The sequence below is a fragment of the Loxodonta africana genome, chromosome 13, assembly GCF_030014295.1.
Source record: "Loxodonta africana isolate mLoxAfr1 chromosome 13, mLoxAfr1.hap2, whole genome shotgun sequence".
In the NCBI taxonomy this organism is placed as follows: Eukaryota; Metazoa; Chordata; class Mammalia; order Proboscidea; family Elephantidae; genus Loxodonta; species Loxodonta africana.
This window is the reverse complement of record NC_087354.1, coordinates 60228580-60244327: the sequence shown is the minus strand read 5'-3', so window position 1 is coordinate 60244327 and position 15748 is coordinate 60228580. Positions and strand designations below refer to the sequence as shown.

At 38.8% G+C, this 15748-nt stretch overlaps 1 protein-coding gene across 1 annotated transcript in view; it reads left to right on the top strand.

The window, feature by feature from the left end:
- The window catches only part of PIGB (phosphatidylinositol glycan anchor biosynthesis class B), a 34123-nt gene that overhangs the window by 6632 nt on the left and 11743 nt on the right, over positions 1-15748 (top strand). Inside the window, exons 4-7 of the mRNA XM_010597987.3 lie at positions 5879-5983; positions 7199-7329; positions 11583-11723; positions 15665-15716. Of these exons, the coding sequence (XP_010596289.1) occupies positions 5879-5983; positions 7199-7329; positions 11583-11723; positions 15665-15716 (429 nt within the window). The remainder of the gene's footprint in view (positions 1-5878; positions 5984-7198; positions 7330-11582; positions 11724-15664; positions 15717-15748) is intronic.

Sequence of the window (15748 nt, the reverse complement as noted above, 5' to 3'; positions counted from 1 at the left end):
AGTTAACACCACTACTACTAAAGGTATTTCAGAGCATAGAAAAGGAGAGAATACTCCCAAACTCATTCTGTGAAACCAGCATATCCCTGATACCAAAACCAGGTAAAGACACCACAAAAAAAGAAAATTACGGACCTGTATCCCTCATGAACTTAGATGCAAAAATCCTCAACAAAATTCTCGCTGATAGAATTCAACAACATATCAAAAAAATAATTCACCATGACCAAGTAGGATTCATACCAGGTATGCAGGGATGATTCAACATTAGAAAATCAATGTAATCCATCACATAAATAAAACAAAAGACAAGAATCACATGATTTTACCAATTGATGCAGAAAAGGCATTTGACAAAGTTCAACACCCATTCATGATAAAAACTCTCAGCAAAATAGGAATTGAAGGAAAATTCCTCAACATAATAAAGGGCATTTATACACAGCCAACATCATCCTAAATGGACAGGGTCTGAAAGCATTCCCCTTGAGATAGGGAACCAGACAAGGATGCCCTCTATCACCACTCTTATTCAACACTGTGCTGGAGGTCCTAGCCAGAGCAGTTACGCTAGATAAAGAAATAAAGGGCATCCAGATTGGCAAGGAAGAAGTAGAAGTATCTCTGTTTGCAGATGACATGATCTTATACACAGAAAACCCTAAAGAATCCTGAAGAAAACTGAAACTAATAGAAGAGTTCAGCAGAATATCAGGATACAAGATAAACATACAAAAATCAGATTCCTCTACACCAACAAAAAGAACATCAAAGAGGAAATCACCAAATCAATACCATTTACAGTAGCCCCCAAGACGATAAAATACTTAGGAATAACTCTTACCAGAGATGTAAAAGACATACAAAGAAAACTACAGAACACTACTGCAAGAAACCAAAAGAGACCTACATGAGTGGAAAAACCTACCATGATCATGGATAACCCCACTACCGTCGAGTCGATTCCGACTCATAGCGATCCTATAGGACAGAGTAGAGCTGTCCCACGGAGTTTCCAAGGAGCGCCTGGCAGATTTGAACTGCCAGCCTCTTGGTTAGCAGCAGTAGTACTTAACCACTATGCCACCAGGGTTTCCTTGGCCATGGATAGGAAGACTTAATATTGTGAAAATGTCTATTCTACAGATACATGCAATTCTGATCCAAATTCCAATGGCATTTTTTAGTGAGATGGAGAAACAAATCACCAACTTCATATGGAAGGGAAGGAGGCCCTGGTAAGTAAAGCATTACTGAAAAAGAAGAACAAAGTGGGAGGCCTCACACTACCAGATTTTAGAACCTGTTATACCATCACAGTCAAAACAGCCTGGTACTGGTACAACAACAGATACATAGACCAATGGAACGGAACTGAGAATCCAGACATAAATCGATCCACAGCTGAGCTGGTGATACTTGACAAAGGCCCAAAGTCAGTTAATTGGGGAAAAGACAGTCTGTTTAACAAATGGTGTTGGCATAACTGGATATCCATCTGCAAAAAAATGAAACAAGACTGATACCTCACACCATGCACAAAAATGAACTCGAAATGGATCAAAGACCTAAATATAAAATCTAAAATGATAAAGATCATGGAAGAAAAAATAGGGACAACGTTAGGAGCCCTAATACATGGCATAAATAGTATACAAAACATTACTAACAACGCAGAAGAGAAACTAGATAACTGGGAGCTCCTAAAAATCAAACACCTATGCTCATCCAAAGACTTCACCAAAAGAGTAAAAACATTACCTACAGATTGGGAAAATATTATTAGCTATGACATTTCTGATCAGCGCCTGATCTCTAAAGTCTACGTGATACTGCAAAAACTCAACTACAAAAAGACAAATAAGCCAATTAAAAAATGGGCAAAAGATATGAACAGGCACTTCACTAAAGAAGACATTCAGGTAGCTAACAGATACATAAGGAAATGCTCACCATCATTAGCTATTAGAGAAATGTAAATCAAAACTACAATGAGATTCCATCTCGCTCCAACAAGGCTGGCATTAATCCAAAAAAAAAAACAAAATAATAAATGTTGGAGAGGTTGTGGAGAGACTGGAACACTTACACACTGCTGGTGGGAATGTAAAATGGTAGAACCACTTTGGAAATTGATTTGGCGCTTCCTTAAAAAGCTAGAAATAGAACTACCATATGATCCAGCAATTCCACTCTTTGGATTATATCCTAGAGAAATAAGAGCCTTTACACAAACAGATGTATGCACACCCATGTTCATTGCGGCACTGTTTACAATAGCAAAATGATGGAAGCAACCAAGGTGCCCATGAACAGATGAATGGGTAAATAAATTAAGGTATATTCACACAATGGAATACTATGCATTGATAAAGAACAGTGAGGAATCTGTGAAACATTTCATAATGTGGAGGGATCTGGAAGGCATTATGCTGAGCGAAATGAGTCAGTTGCAAAAGGACAAATATTGTATAAGACCACTATTAAAAGAACCCGAGAAATAGTTTAAACAGAAAAGAAAATATTGGTTATGAGGAGGGGAGGGAGGGAGAAGGGTATTCACTAAGTAGGTAGTAGATAGGAACTATTTTAGGTGAAGGGAAAGACAGCACACAATACAGGGGAGGTCAGCACAACTGGACTAAACCAAAAGCAAACAAGTTTTCTGAATAAACTGAACACTTCAAAGGCCAGCATAACAGGGGTGGGTGTTTGGGGACCATGGTTTTGGGGGACATCTAAGTCAATTGGCATAATAAAATCTATTAAGAAAACATTCTGTATCCCACTTTGGAGAGTGGCATCTGGGGTCTTTAACACTCGCCAAGTGGCCATCTAAGATGCATCAACTGGTCTCAACCCACATGGAGCAAAGGAGAATGAAGAACACCAAAGACACGGGGTAAGTACGAGCCCAAGAGACAGAGGGCCCCATAAACCAGAGACTATGTCTGCCTGAGACCAGAAGAACTAAATCGTGCCTGGCCACAACTGATGACTGCCCTGACAGGGAACACAACAGAGTACCCTGAGGGAGCAGGAGAACAGTGGGATGCAGACCCTAAATTCACGTAAAAAGACCAGACTTAATGGTCTAAGACTAGAAGAACCCTGGTGGTCATGGTCCCCAGACCTTCTGTTAGCCCAAGACAGGAACCATTCCCAAAGCCAACTCTTCAGATAGGGATCGGACTGGACAATGGGATAGAAAATGATACTGGTGAGGAGTGAGCTTCTTGAATCAAGTAGACAATGAGACTATGTTGGTACCTCCTCTCTGGAGGGAAGATGACAGGGCAGAGGGGGTCAGAAGCTGGCCAGATGGACACAAAAATAGAGAGTGGAGGGAAGGAGTGTGCTGTCTCATTAGGGGGAGAGCAATCAGGAGTATATAGCAAAGTGTATATAAATTTTTGTATGAGAGACTGACCTGATTTGTAAACTTTCACTTAAAGCACAATAAAAATTTTAAAAAAGGCAGAGATGCCGTGGAAAGAACGTTAAGAACATTCCACCACATACTTCTCATGTGACTCTAAGTAACCTACTTTGCCCCTTAGAAGCCTGTTTCTTTATGTATAAAATGAGATTGTGGCTGAATAAAGTTTTGAAATATTAAAAAAAAAAAAACCTAGTGTGAAAAAAAGAATGTAAAATATTTCTACAGTGTTTATATTGATTAAATGTTGAAACAGTACTATTTTAGATGTATAAGTTTAAAGAAAAGAAATGAATTTTACCTCTTTTTGTTTTTACTTTTTTAATGCGGCTACCGTTAAATTTCATATGTGGCTCACATTATATTTCTGTTGGACAGTAATGGCTTAGAGCATATGAGGGGAAAGAGAGAGCAAAGGGGAGACCTGAATGGGGTACCACGGTGGGGTTCTGAAAAGTCAGAAGACAGCACTGGGGCGTTCAGATCTTGAAGCCTGAGGAAAGAATCAGAAGTTTAAAGAATAGGAGGCTAGAATAGAATAAGAAACTGCCAGCACGGAGTTGTACTCAGGTTTACCCAGGCACAGCCCTTCTCCTCTTCACCCCTCCCTAACTTTATTTTCCAGAAGCCATCTGCAACTGTATTTAATTCTCATCAGGTCCTTACTACAACCTGGAAGATTACGGTAACTTAAAGTTTGGAGAGATTGCTAATGACTGCCCCCAAAAAACCAAACCCCTTGCCATCGAGTCAATTTCAACTCTTAATGACTAGGAGTTCACAATTCCAGTCATTTTTGTGTTGAGCTAAAATCTTCCTTCTTTTGAATTCAAGATTTCTACATGACAACCCTTCAAAAAGTGTTCTTTACTCTGGCTATACATCTCTAGCTTTAAATGTCACAGACACCTTGTAATTAATATCCATCTTAAAATGTGTGTCTCCAGCACTGATAATTAGGGTGACTCGTTCAGAGCGGGGTTAGTGCACAATGCTTCTTCACCATTTTAGGAGCTCTCACACTGCTGGCTCAGGTGAAGTTTGTACCCAAAGTGATTTTTCATGTGAACTACTTCCAGTGGGCCTGGAAGGTAAGGATAAACCTTATAGATCCCTATGCAGAATAAACAGAAGGTATATACACAAGTGCCTTTTGCTGTATTTTACAGGGACAGTTTAACTGGAATTATGAAGTACAAGGTACCTTTAATATTTAAGCATTTATTTACAAATCGTTGGTAAAGAAAAGGAACCATAAAGCTTAAGTATTAGAAACCACAACTCAAAGTAAAGCAGCTCTAGTTACAATGTAATGAGGTTTGATTCAACAAAAATATAAATTTATAATATAAGTTTTTGGAGACATATCTCTTGGACAATTATATTGTGCTCCACCAGCACATTTTAATATGTGTTATTATCATATAACCATGATCCTTTTTTTTTAAAACTCTGTAGATCCTAATGTGTATCATTGGAATTTCTAACTGAATTTCAATTATTATACATTTACACTTTCCTGTCATTTGAATACCGTATTTCTATAATTTTAGAATACCTGTACTTTTTAAAATAATAATTCATTGTGTTACTTTATTACCTATATTGCAGAGGAGGCAATGTAGCGTGGCAATTAAGAGCACAGGCTTTGGAGTCAGGCCAATCTGGGTTTGGATTGGCTCCCACAAACTAGCTGTGTAGCCTTGAGAAATTACTTAACCTCTCTGTTCCTCAATTTCTTCATCTATTAAACAGGAATAAAACATTATCCACCTCATTCACCCTCCATCCAAAGATTAGACAGGCCCATAAAACAAAATGAGACTCAAGGGGCACACCAGCCCAGGGCCAAGGACTGAAAGGCAGGAGGGGACAGGAAAGCTGGTAATAGGGAACCCAAGGTTGAGAAGGGAGAGTGCTGACATGTTGTGGGGTTTTTAGCCAATGTCATAAAGCAATATGTGTACTAACTTTTTAATGAGAAGCTAGTTCTGTAAATCTTCATCTAAAGTACAATTTAAAAAAAAAAAGTCTACCTCGTAGGATTGTTTAGAGGACTGAATGAGGTTATATATGAAGTACTTAGTGTGATACCTAGCACACTGTACTGTACATGCTTGATAAAAAAAATCACCTATTGTTATGCTAATAAATGTGCTTATAACAACTTTAACACAATGAAATGATTTGCTGGCTATTTGAAAATAGAAGTGTTGGAATACAAAGAGAGAATGGTAAAACTTTGGGCATTTCCATGAGAAATTAATAAAGTCCTTGTAGAAAAGCACGTATTTTTCCAGAAGAATAAAACTGTGTCTGTTTTGGTACTGAGAATGGTTTTCAGTTAATAGTTGGATCGGCTTGTTGATTTTTACAAAAATTCAGTGTGAACCAACAGATGCTTTGATTAATCTTTTTTTTTTTTTTTAACTACTGAAGATCTGGGTTCCTAGACTCGCCCAAGCACTTCTGTCGGCTATAGCAGATGTGAAGCTTTACTCATTAATGAAGCAACTAGAAAATCAGGAAACAGCAAGATGGGTGGTAAGTTCTGAACACTTTAGAAACGGTATGCCAGTTACTTTATTCGTATGGGCATAAAACACACGGAAAAATATTCAGATTCCCAAAACAATTTCAGAAGTTAATTCATAAACCTTTTAGAGGTACTTTCGTAATTAAGAATAAAAACCAAAAACCAAAGCCATTGCCGTCGAGTCAATTCCCACTCCTAGCAACCCTATCGGGCAGAGTAGAACTGCCCCATAGGATTTCTGAGGAGCGGTTGATGGATTTGAACTGCTGACCTTTTGGTAAGCAGCTGAGCTCTTGACCACTGTGAAGTGGCATGTGCCCTGTCTCTCCTCAGTGAGCCCTAGTGATGGAAGCCCCTGATGCCCTCGAGTTTTTTAGAAGCTAAACCCTAAGAGACGGCCTTTCTAAGTCCTTTTGCTCCTCAGAACTGTCAGGTTTTGCCTCACCTTCCGTAAAATTCAGTAGGAAAAATTCTAAGTCACTGCCGACCTCACAAAGCACCTCAGGAAAAGCCACCAACTTTGTAAAAATTGGGAACAATTCTTAAAGGCTGTGTTTGAAGAGATAGAAAACTAGTACCACATGCTTGACAGCCTTGCCCCAACGAGCAGGTTTCTTTTGTTTTGGGGACTTAGTAAGGCTTTTGTTTGCATGTTTTTCCAAGAACTGGCTTATTGAGCCAATTTTCAAATTAAATTTTAATAACGTTTCCTGACAGATCATTTTTCTCTCTCTTTTTCCTGTTTTGTCTTTATTTTTCAAGAAGCAGGGCAGTATCCCCAAACCAAGGTCATTGAGAAGTTCAGTTAAAAAAAGAAAAAAAGGAAAATACTTGTGTCAGTAATGTAAGACAGTGTGAGGATACTGATTGGGCAAATCTAGTCATGGATTTCAATCCTCTGCAAAATCTACCATCAAAGAACCTGTGTTTCATGTCTTCCGTTAGTGGGAGCTACGATTTAATTAAATGCAATGTCGTTAAGATACATGTGAAAGTATAAGCTTCTTAATAGTAGAAAATATAGAACCTGATATTATCATAGACCTGTGTTTAATAGAACTTATTTAAAATGTTTAGACATGCATACTTACTTTTCACATCGTTTACTTTTCCATGTGGTTTTTGCAGCATTGAGAATTGTTTGCTGCTTTCCATAGAACGGGCATAGTACGTAAGCTCTTCCACTTCCTACTCCTTGCTTATTTGCTCATAATTGTCCTTAGTTTTTTTGCCAGTTGTGCTCTTGGTTCACATGGTATTGCTGTACCAGAACTCTTACAAACACCATGGAAACGGTTCTCACTACCATTGCTCTTTTCTACTATCCTTTGGAAGGTTCAAAGTCTATGAACAGGTGAGCTATATTGCTGTTAATAATTATACAAGACTGCATTCAAAAAATCTTAAAGGTCAACATCCTGTACAATACACTCCCTAATGCTCACAAGGGTTATGAGAACAACAAACCTTCAGCTGATATGTTTATTATAGCAGGAATCACATAACATATCCAAACTGGGTAATTAAGGAGAGTTTAATAAAAGTATTGTTTACAAAGGTGTAGATGATCTTTAGGAAAGCCAGGAAAGGGATATCATAGTATCCCAGGGCTAGTCATAGCAGGGAATCTCTGTTACGCCCTTGGTCCAGGGCAACGGGAAGGAACCATTAATGGCATTCAAAGAGAGAGCCATAAATGTACAAGAGGGTCCCAACAGGAGACTGGCACAGCCAGCCTTCAGCAGTAGTAGAGAGCCAAGGGAGACTTGTCTCTCCTTTTGCCCTCCAGTTAACTAAAGCCAATCAGAAGCTGAAAAGCAAGGCAGCCCAATGATACCAACAATAAAGATTAGCCTCCCTGGAAATAGAGCAGGTGAAGGATGGGAAAGAATGGATCTGGAAGGGCAAATAGAAAACATAGCATAGTACAGATCAGGGGACCAGATTTGGGCTTGTATAAAATGGAAAAGCAAATACCAGGCAAAGAGAACAACATGAGAAGGCACAGAGCTGTAAAACAGCTTTGGTATAGTCAGGGCAGGTTGTCCACTCAGTAGCTAGATGTGGCAGAATATATGGGAGAAGAGAAAAATAAGGGATGAGGCTGGAATGAAACTTTGCCCTTCTCTAGAATTTGGTAGTAGGGAAACATTGGAGGCTTTTGAAAGCATACCATAATCGAATCTGATTTAGAAAGAATCCTCTTGTAACAGAAGTACTTAGAATACACTGAAAGAGAAAGCCATTTGGAGGTCTAGCTAAGAAGCTAGTATCCATTCACTGAAGTTACCTCAATGATAAGGATTTTATTATAAGGCTACGGAGTCCCTAGGTGGTACAAATGGTTAACATGCTCAACTGGTAACTGAAAGGCTGGAGGTTTGAGCCACCTTGGAAGAAACACCTGGCAGTCTACTTCTGAAAAATCAGCCATTGAAAACCTTCTGGAGCACAGTTCTATTCTGACACTCTTAGGGTCGCCATGAGTCGGAATCGACTTGATGGTAATTAGTGTTATTATAAGGTGATAAATGGAAATAAGGAAAATGGGCATCTCAGCTGTGGCCAGGCCTGAAAAAATGATCTCAGCCACTCAAATGAAGTGGAAGGTTTTTCAGAATCCCAGGCTGTGCTGGGGAGCAATTGTTCTCTTGTGCCTTAACAGCCCCAACAGTCTGCATCCCTGTTCTAGTCTTTGCCCATTGCCGTACTTCCTCTTTACCTCTCACCCAGTTTGAGAGGATAGGATTAGGTCTGTTAAATGTCACTGTCCTTGTTTGAACATAGCTCTCACATTGGCCAGCCTCAAACTGGCTGCCTGGGTTCAGGTGTCCTCTCTGATTCAGTCAAGAGGGTAGGGTCATGAGGTATAAAAGCCGGTATTACCTCCCTGGTCCCTATAAGCACTACTGTATAAGCATTCTTCCCTATATAAAGCATGACAAGTACGATTCCTGCCCTGAATAAAACAACTTTTTGTAAAATTCTTCAAAAATGCAATTATTATAAACGAAATGAGGACTAAGGTGCGCCTGACCCAAGCCATGGTGTTTTCAGTCACCTCATATGCATGTGAAAGCTGGACAGTGAGTAAAGAACACCAAAGAATTGATGCCTCTGAATTTTAGTGTTGGCAAAAAATATTGAATATACCATGGAATGAACAAATCTGTCTCAGAAGTACAGCCAGAATGCTCCTTAGAAGCAAGGATGGCAAGACTTTGTCTCACATACTTTGGACATATTATCAGGAGGAACCACTCCCTGGAGAAAAGCATTGCGCTTGGTAGAGGGTCAGAGAAAAAGAGGAAGACCCTCAATGAGATGGATTGACACAATGGCTACAACAATGGGCTGAAGCATAATGATAGGATGGCACAGGACCAGGCCGTGTTTCATTCTGTTGTACGTAGGGTCACCATGAGTCAGAATGGACTTGTTGCCACCTAACAACAACAACATAAATGAAAGTTTCCTTTAAGGATGGTAACACTTAACGAGAATATCTAAGCATTGATTTCTGTAAAATGAGAATAAGATGCCAGTCACAAGAATTAAATGAGAATCTATGTAAAGTATATATAGCACATGGTCTGTTATAAAGGAAGTACTCAGGAAGTGGTGGTGATGATGATCATGATCGTGGTGTTAAGTAAGGAATATTTGGGGCAATACGAAAAAACAAAAAAAGACAACAGCAGAAGATTCCCGACAAGAGACAAGGCTTGATGTAAAATGATGAGAATGGGAAGGAAGCAAAGTGGATGTGTGGAATGAGAAGTTGTTTAAGGGACTCCAAAGTTTTAAGACTGAGAAATTGAGTGATACAGTTAACTTAAATACTAGACACTGAACAGGTTAGAAGGAAAGGTTGTAGGGCTTGTTTGAGACACTCTGATTTTGAGTGCGAGTAAGAGATCTATGTAGAAATAACCAGAAAGGAGTCAGAAGTACAAGTCTGAAATGTTGGTGTGAGGTTGGGACTGGAAAGCAGACATTAGGGAGTCATCTGTGTAGCTTCATCACGGTAGCAGTTGTGGTCAGGCTGCCTACAGGTCACACCAAGCCACATATATGCTGTATTTCACCTGCACGGTATCTTTTAAAAGAGCGAGCTACTTGGCCTATGTTTTAATTGGGAGATTTCACATAAAAATCTGCATTTCTGGTTTTTCTTGAAAAATTGGAAGACCCAGGAACATTTTGGGCCAGCATTTCCTCAGGATAGTGATTGGCACTGGCCAGTTACCAGAGTCCCCTGCCCCAGCCTGCTTCACTCACTTCATTACCTAGCTGTCCCCTCAGGCATCTGAATCTGTAATCCCTGCTCTACAGCTTCAACAACGATGACTTCTCTATAATGATTTGTTTTTATCAGTTAATAGGTATATAATGGTATCATAAAGTTGTTTTATTTTGCTGTATTTTAATTTCTAGCAGGACTCATAATTACTGTCTGTAATTATCAAATCATCTATTTCATCTATTTATTGAAACAAGTCTCATTAACAAAAATCCAGCTTTCTACCCATGATCATGTAGCTTTATTTAGTAGGCCTTTACCAGTTGTACACATATAATTTTTCAGCTGGATAAAATTAGCAGTTTACTTTTAAAACAAAACTGTATATAAAACCTATCATCCTGAGACCAGAAGAACTACATGGTGCCTGGCCACAACCGATGACTGCCCTGACAGGGAACACAACAGAGAACCCCTGAGGGAGCAGGAGAGCAGTGGGATGCAGACCCCAAATTCTCATAAAAAGACCAGACTTAATGGTCAGACTGGGAGTAGAAGGACTCCAGAGGCCATGGTCCCCAGACCTTCTGTTAGCCCAAGACAGGAACCATTCCCAAAGCCAACTCTTCAGACAGGGATTGGACTGGAATCCAAGAACAAGCTTCTTGGATCAAGTAGACACATGAGACTGTTGGCATCTCCTGTCTGGAGGGGAGATGAGAGGGCAGAGGGGGCCAGAAGCTGCCTGGATGGACACGAGGAGAGAGAATGGAGGGAAGGACTGTGCTATCTCATTAGGGGGAGAGCAATTAGGAGTGTATAGCAGGGTGTATGTAAATTTTTGTATGAGAGACTGACCTGATTTGTAAACTTTCACTTAAAGCACAATAAAAATTAATTAAAAAAAAAAAAATCATTGCCTAAGTAATCCTAACATTTCTTTAAATGTGTTTTGGTTTTTTTTTTTTTTTTCCTTAGAGAAAGATTTTGTGAGACTTTATTATAGCACCTTAGAAGAGTGTTGATCCTTTTTCCATGAGGAAAGCTAATAGCAGAGTTGTATGTTTAAAAGTTAGCTTACTTTTCAGCAGGCAAGACCAGCATTAAGACAAAGAGTAACCTCTTATTTGCAACTAATAGAATTAGCATATTAGAGCTTCAAAAGGCTTTAGTTATTACCTCTTTTTACAGATAAAATTTTAAAACCCAGAAAGTTTAAGTAATGTGCCTAAGTTCATATAGCTTTTTATACCAAAAGGAACATGCTCTCATTTTTAAAAAAATATTATAGCACAGTATAAATAGTAGGTGAGTTCTAAACTCATTTCCCAGTTGTTTTGACAACACATTTGCCTTGCTTCTAGTGTCAAGTACTCATCCTTGGTGGCACTGGCCTTCCTAGTTCGTCCCACAGCTGTTATTCCATGGGTACCTTTGCTCTTCAGACACTTCTGGCTGGAACACAGAAAGCTTGATCTTATTCTATATCACTTTTTACCTGTAGGGTAAGTATGGCTATAATCTATCTATTAATTTTAATAACTCACAAATTATAGATTGTGAACAAGATTTCACATCTTTCAATTATTGTATCTTCTAAAGTCAGAACTATCAGCTGAAGGAAACAAAATCTCCAAATTTTATTTTTATCTGCTGTGATTCTGATTAACTATATTTTAATTTGTCTAAATAGGTTTTTTGTGTGTGTGCAATTATTTCTAACTTAGAAATTTCCTATGCTTTATTTTCTAATTATTTCTTAAATACATTTTAGAGATACTTGATTCTTTTACATCTGTATAGGGCTTTACCGTTTACCATGTGTTTTCACAGTTCTTATATCTCAGCAGTATGGTTGTTTCTATTTTGTAGAAGAAACTGGGGGCTTGGAGAGATTAAAAATGAGTTAGCCATAGTCATTGGGTTGGCTGCTATGATGGAACTGGGATTGGAACCCACATCTTCTAACTACACTAGGAGTTCCTAGGATCAGACTTATCTCAGGTGTCTAGTAAAGTATCTGAGATAATTATTTATTGAAGAGATGAATGAATTCTGACTCTTAGAACAGCGATCTTTTTTTTTTTAAGAACAGTGATCTTTTAAATAATACTCTGCACATGTAATGTTTCTCATAGCAATTTTAAAAAACTAAATTACCTTTTATTAATATTGCTAAGTTGTTACTGTTGTTGTTTCTCAGACTTATTAACACTGTTGTGAATGCATCCAGTCAGCAGATACTTAGCCCTACTATGTGCCGGGGCACTGTTCCAGATGATGGAGATTGTAGTCTAACAAGGTCCCTGCTTTAATGAAGCTTACATTCTAGTTGAGGCAGACAGACCACTAAAAGGATAAAAGTAAATATATGTTTGTAAAGTGATGATAAATGCTAGAGAGAAAAATAATGTGGGATAAGAAAGATAGAATGCTGGTGCAGGGGGCTTGTGTTATTTTAGATAGGGGAACGGGGGAAGACCACCATGGTAAGGGGTATTTAGGCAGAAACCTATCGGAATTGGGAGAATGAGCTATGTAGACATCTGATGAAAGAATATGTTCCAGGCAAAGGGACCAGCAAGTGCAAAGACCTTGATGCAGGCAGGAGTGTGTTTGGCATCTTCAAGGAATAGTGATGAAACTGGTGTGGCTAAAGGAGAGTGAGCTTGGGAGAGCATGAAAATGAGATCAGAGAGAGAGCAGGGACCCAGTCCAGGCAGCTTTTTATGCTACTCTTAGTCTCATCAGCACTGTAATACAGTTTTTCGTTCAGCAAGCATTTGTTGAACACCTACTTTGCGCCAGGCATTTGAGAAGTCATAAATGATAAGATACGGTGTCTGCTCCCAAGCTCAAAGTCAGCTGGGAAAAAAGAAATGTAACAATAATTATTACCCAGTAGTAGAATTATAATGGAGGTATATACCAAAATGCTGTAGGAGAAAGAGAATAAAGAGCCTACTTCTCTTTGCAGGTGGAATGTTCATAGAGGCTTTACAAATAACATCAAGTTTGAATGTGAGTTTGCCGGCATAGGGAATCAGTATGCTTACAGCTGAAAAGGCCTCACAGAGCCTATTCACATAGATCAAAATATGTGTCTTGTTTACTCTGAGGAGAAAGGAAAAGAGCAAATGAGATAATGCATGTGAAAATACTTTGAAACTGCAGCAATAGAAACATGAATCCCAGTCCTAATGAGTCTTAGATTCTCAAGGGACTTCTTGGCATTATTCTTGCAACTTTTCTATCAGTCAGAAATTATGTCAAAAAGTTAAAAGGAAAACAAAAGCACCATTTACAATGGCAAATCAAAAAATATCAGACACTTAGGAATAAATGGAATAAAAGGTGTACAAGACCTCTACACAGAAAGCTACAGAACATTATTGAGAGAAATTAATGGAGGCCTAAATAAATGAATATACTATGTTCATGGATGGAAGACTAAATATTGTAAAGATATCAGTTCTCCCCAGATTGATCTATATATTCAATGCAATCCCAAATAAAATCTCGGGCTTTGTGTGTGTGTGTGTGTGTGTCAAGCTGATTTTAAATTTTTAAATGCGATGCAAAAAGTCAAGAATGGCTAAAAGAATCTTGAAGAAAAAAGACTGGAAGACTTACACTACTAGATATCAAGCCTTATTACGAAGTTACAGTAATTAAGACAATTTGGAATTAGCACAAGGTAAAACAAGTAGAACAGTGGAAACATAATAGGGCCCGGCATCAAATCCAGACGTATACAGTCATTTTGTTTATGATGAAGCTGATACTGCAATCCTGTCAATAAATACAGAGTCAGTTGGATATCCATATGGAAAAAAAATTAATCCTGACCCTTCGCCTCCCGTCATAAGAAAAAAAATTCCAGGGGAGGTACAGATCTGAATATAAAACAATAGCGCTTCTACAAGATAATATAGTAATCATGACCTTGAGAAAGGCAAGAAGGGGGGAAGATACTAGCAATACATATAACCAATAAAAGACTCATCCAGATTATATATGGAATTTATTTTTAAAAAAATAATAGAAAAATGATGAAAAGACCTGAATAGGTACTTCAAAAGATACTCAAATGGCCAGTAAGTATAAAAGTACTCACCCCATTAGTGGTCAAGGAAATGCAAATTAAAACCATAGAGGAGCGCTACTACTGCACATACCACTGAAATGGCTAAAAAGGGTGTGGAACCTTCAGATAGTCCTTGTGGAAATATAAATTGATACAACTACTTTGGAAAGCTATTTACTAAAGCTGATCACATTTATACCCTAGACCCCGGCAATTCCAAATCCTAGGCATGTACCCAACAGAAATGTATATATGTGGATGCCAGAAGACACGTAGGAGGATGTTTGTAGCAGCACTATTCATGACAGCTAAAAACGGGAAACAGTGTCCATCAGCAGGAGAATAGATAAATACATCACGTTATATTCATTCCGTGGAATATACTACACAATATTGTAAATGTACCTGACCCAAAAAAAGGGTTAAATCTCACAAACATGACTAGGGGAAACTGAACATGAAAGTACACAAAGTGTGATTCCATTTTTATAAAAATTTAAAAGGTAAAACCCATCCTTGCTGTCAGAAGTCAGAAAATGGTTGCTTTTGAGGAGGGGGTGGGCATTGACTGGTTGGAGGGGTCGGGGGGCCTTTTAATGCTGTTAATGCCTATGTCCTGATACATGTGGTGGCTGCATCATAAGGTGATGATTCATGGAGCTCTGTACTCAGCATACTTTTCTGGGTAAAGGTTTGTGGTAGGCAGCCTCTGAGATGGCCTCTAATTTCAGCCTCCTGGTATTCATGCCCTTGTATAATCCCCTCTGCTAGAGTATCTGGAGTTACTGACTCAATTTTAATGAATAGAATATGGCAGAAGTGATGAGATGCCATTTCCAAGATTAGGCTATAGAGACTGTGGCTTCCATCTTGGGTGCTCTCTCATTGCTGGTTCACCTTTTGAAGCCAGCTGCCATGGCATGAGGCTGTCACGGAGAGGGCCATGTGGTGAGAAACCAAGCCTGTCGTCAGCCACGTGAGCAAGCTGGGGAGTAGGTCTCCCCTCCACTCCCAGTCAAGCCTTTGGATGAAAGTGTAGCCCCAGCCAGTAGCCTGACTGCCACTCATGGGAGACCTGAGCCAGAGGCACCCAGCTAAGCCACACCTGGACTCCTGACCCACAGAAAACTAGATAATAAATGTTTGTAGTTTTAAGTTGCCAAGTGTAAGGCAATTTGTTATGCAGCAATAGGTAATAACGTTTATTACTTTTTTAAAAGTTTGCTTACGTGCAGCTGGTAAAATTGTAAAGTGTTTTCAGAGTGGCTTTTGGTCCAGGCCACTTGCAAAGCCATATGCCAGTACTGGGTTCTCAGTAAGTTCAGGATATGAATTACCATTCCTTTTTTTCTTTTTCAGATTCGTCACCTTGGGTTTGTCTCTGATAATTGATCGTATTTTTTTTGGTCAAGTAAGTAAAAATATACTTTTAATCTAAACATT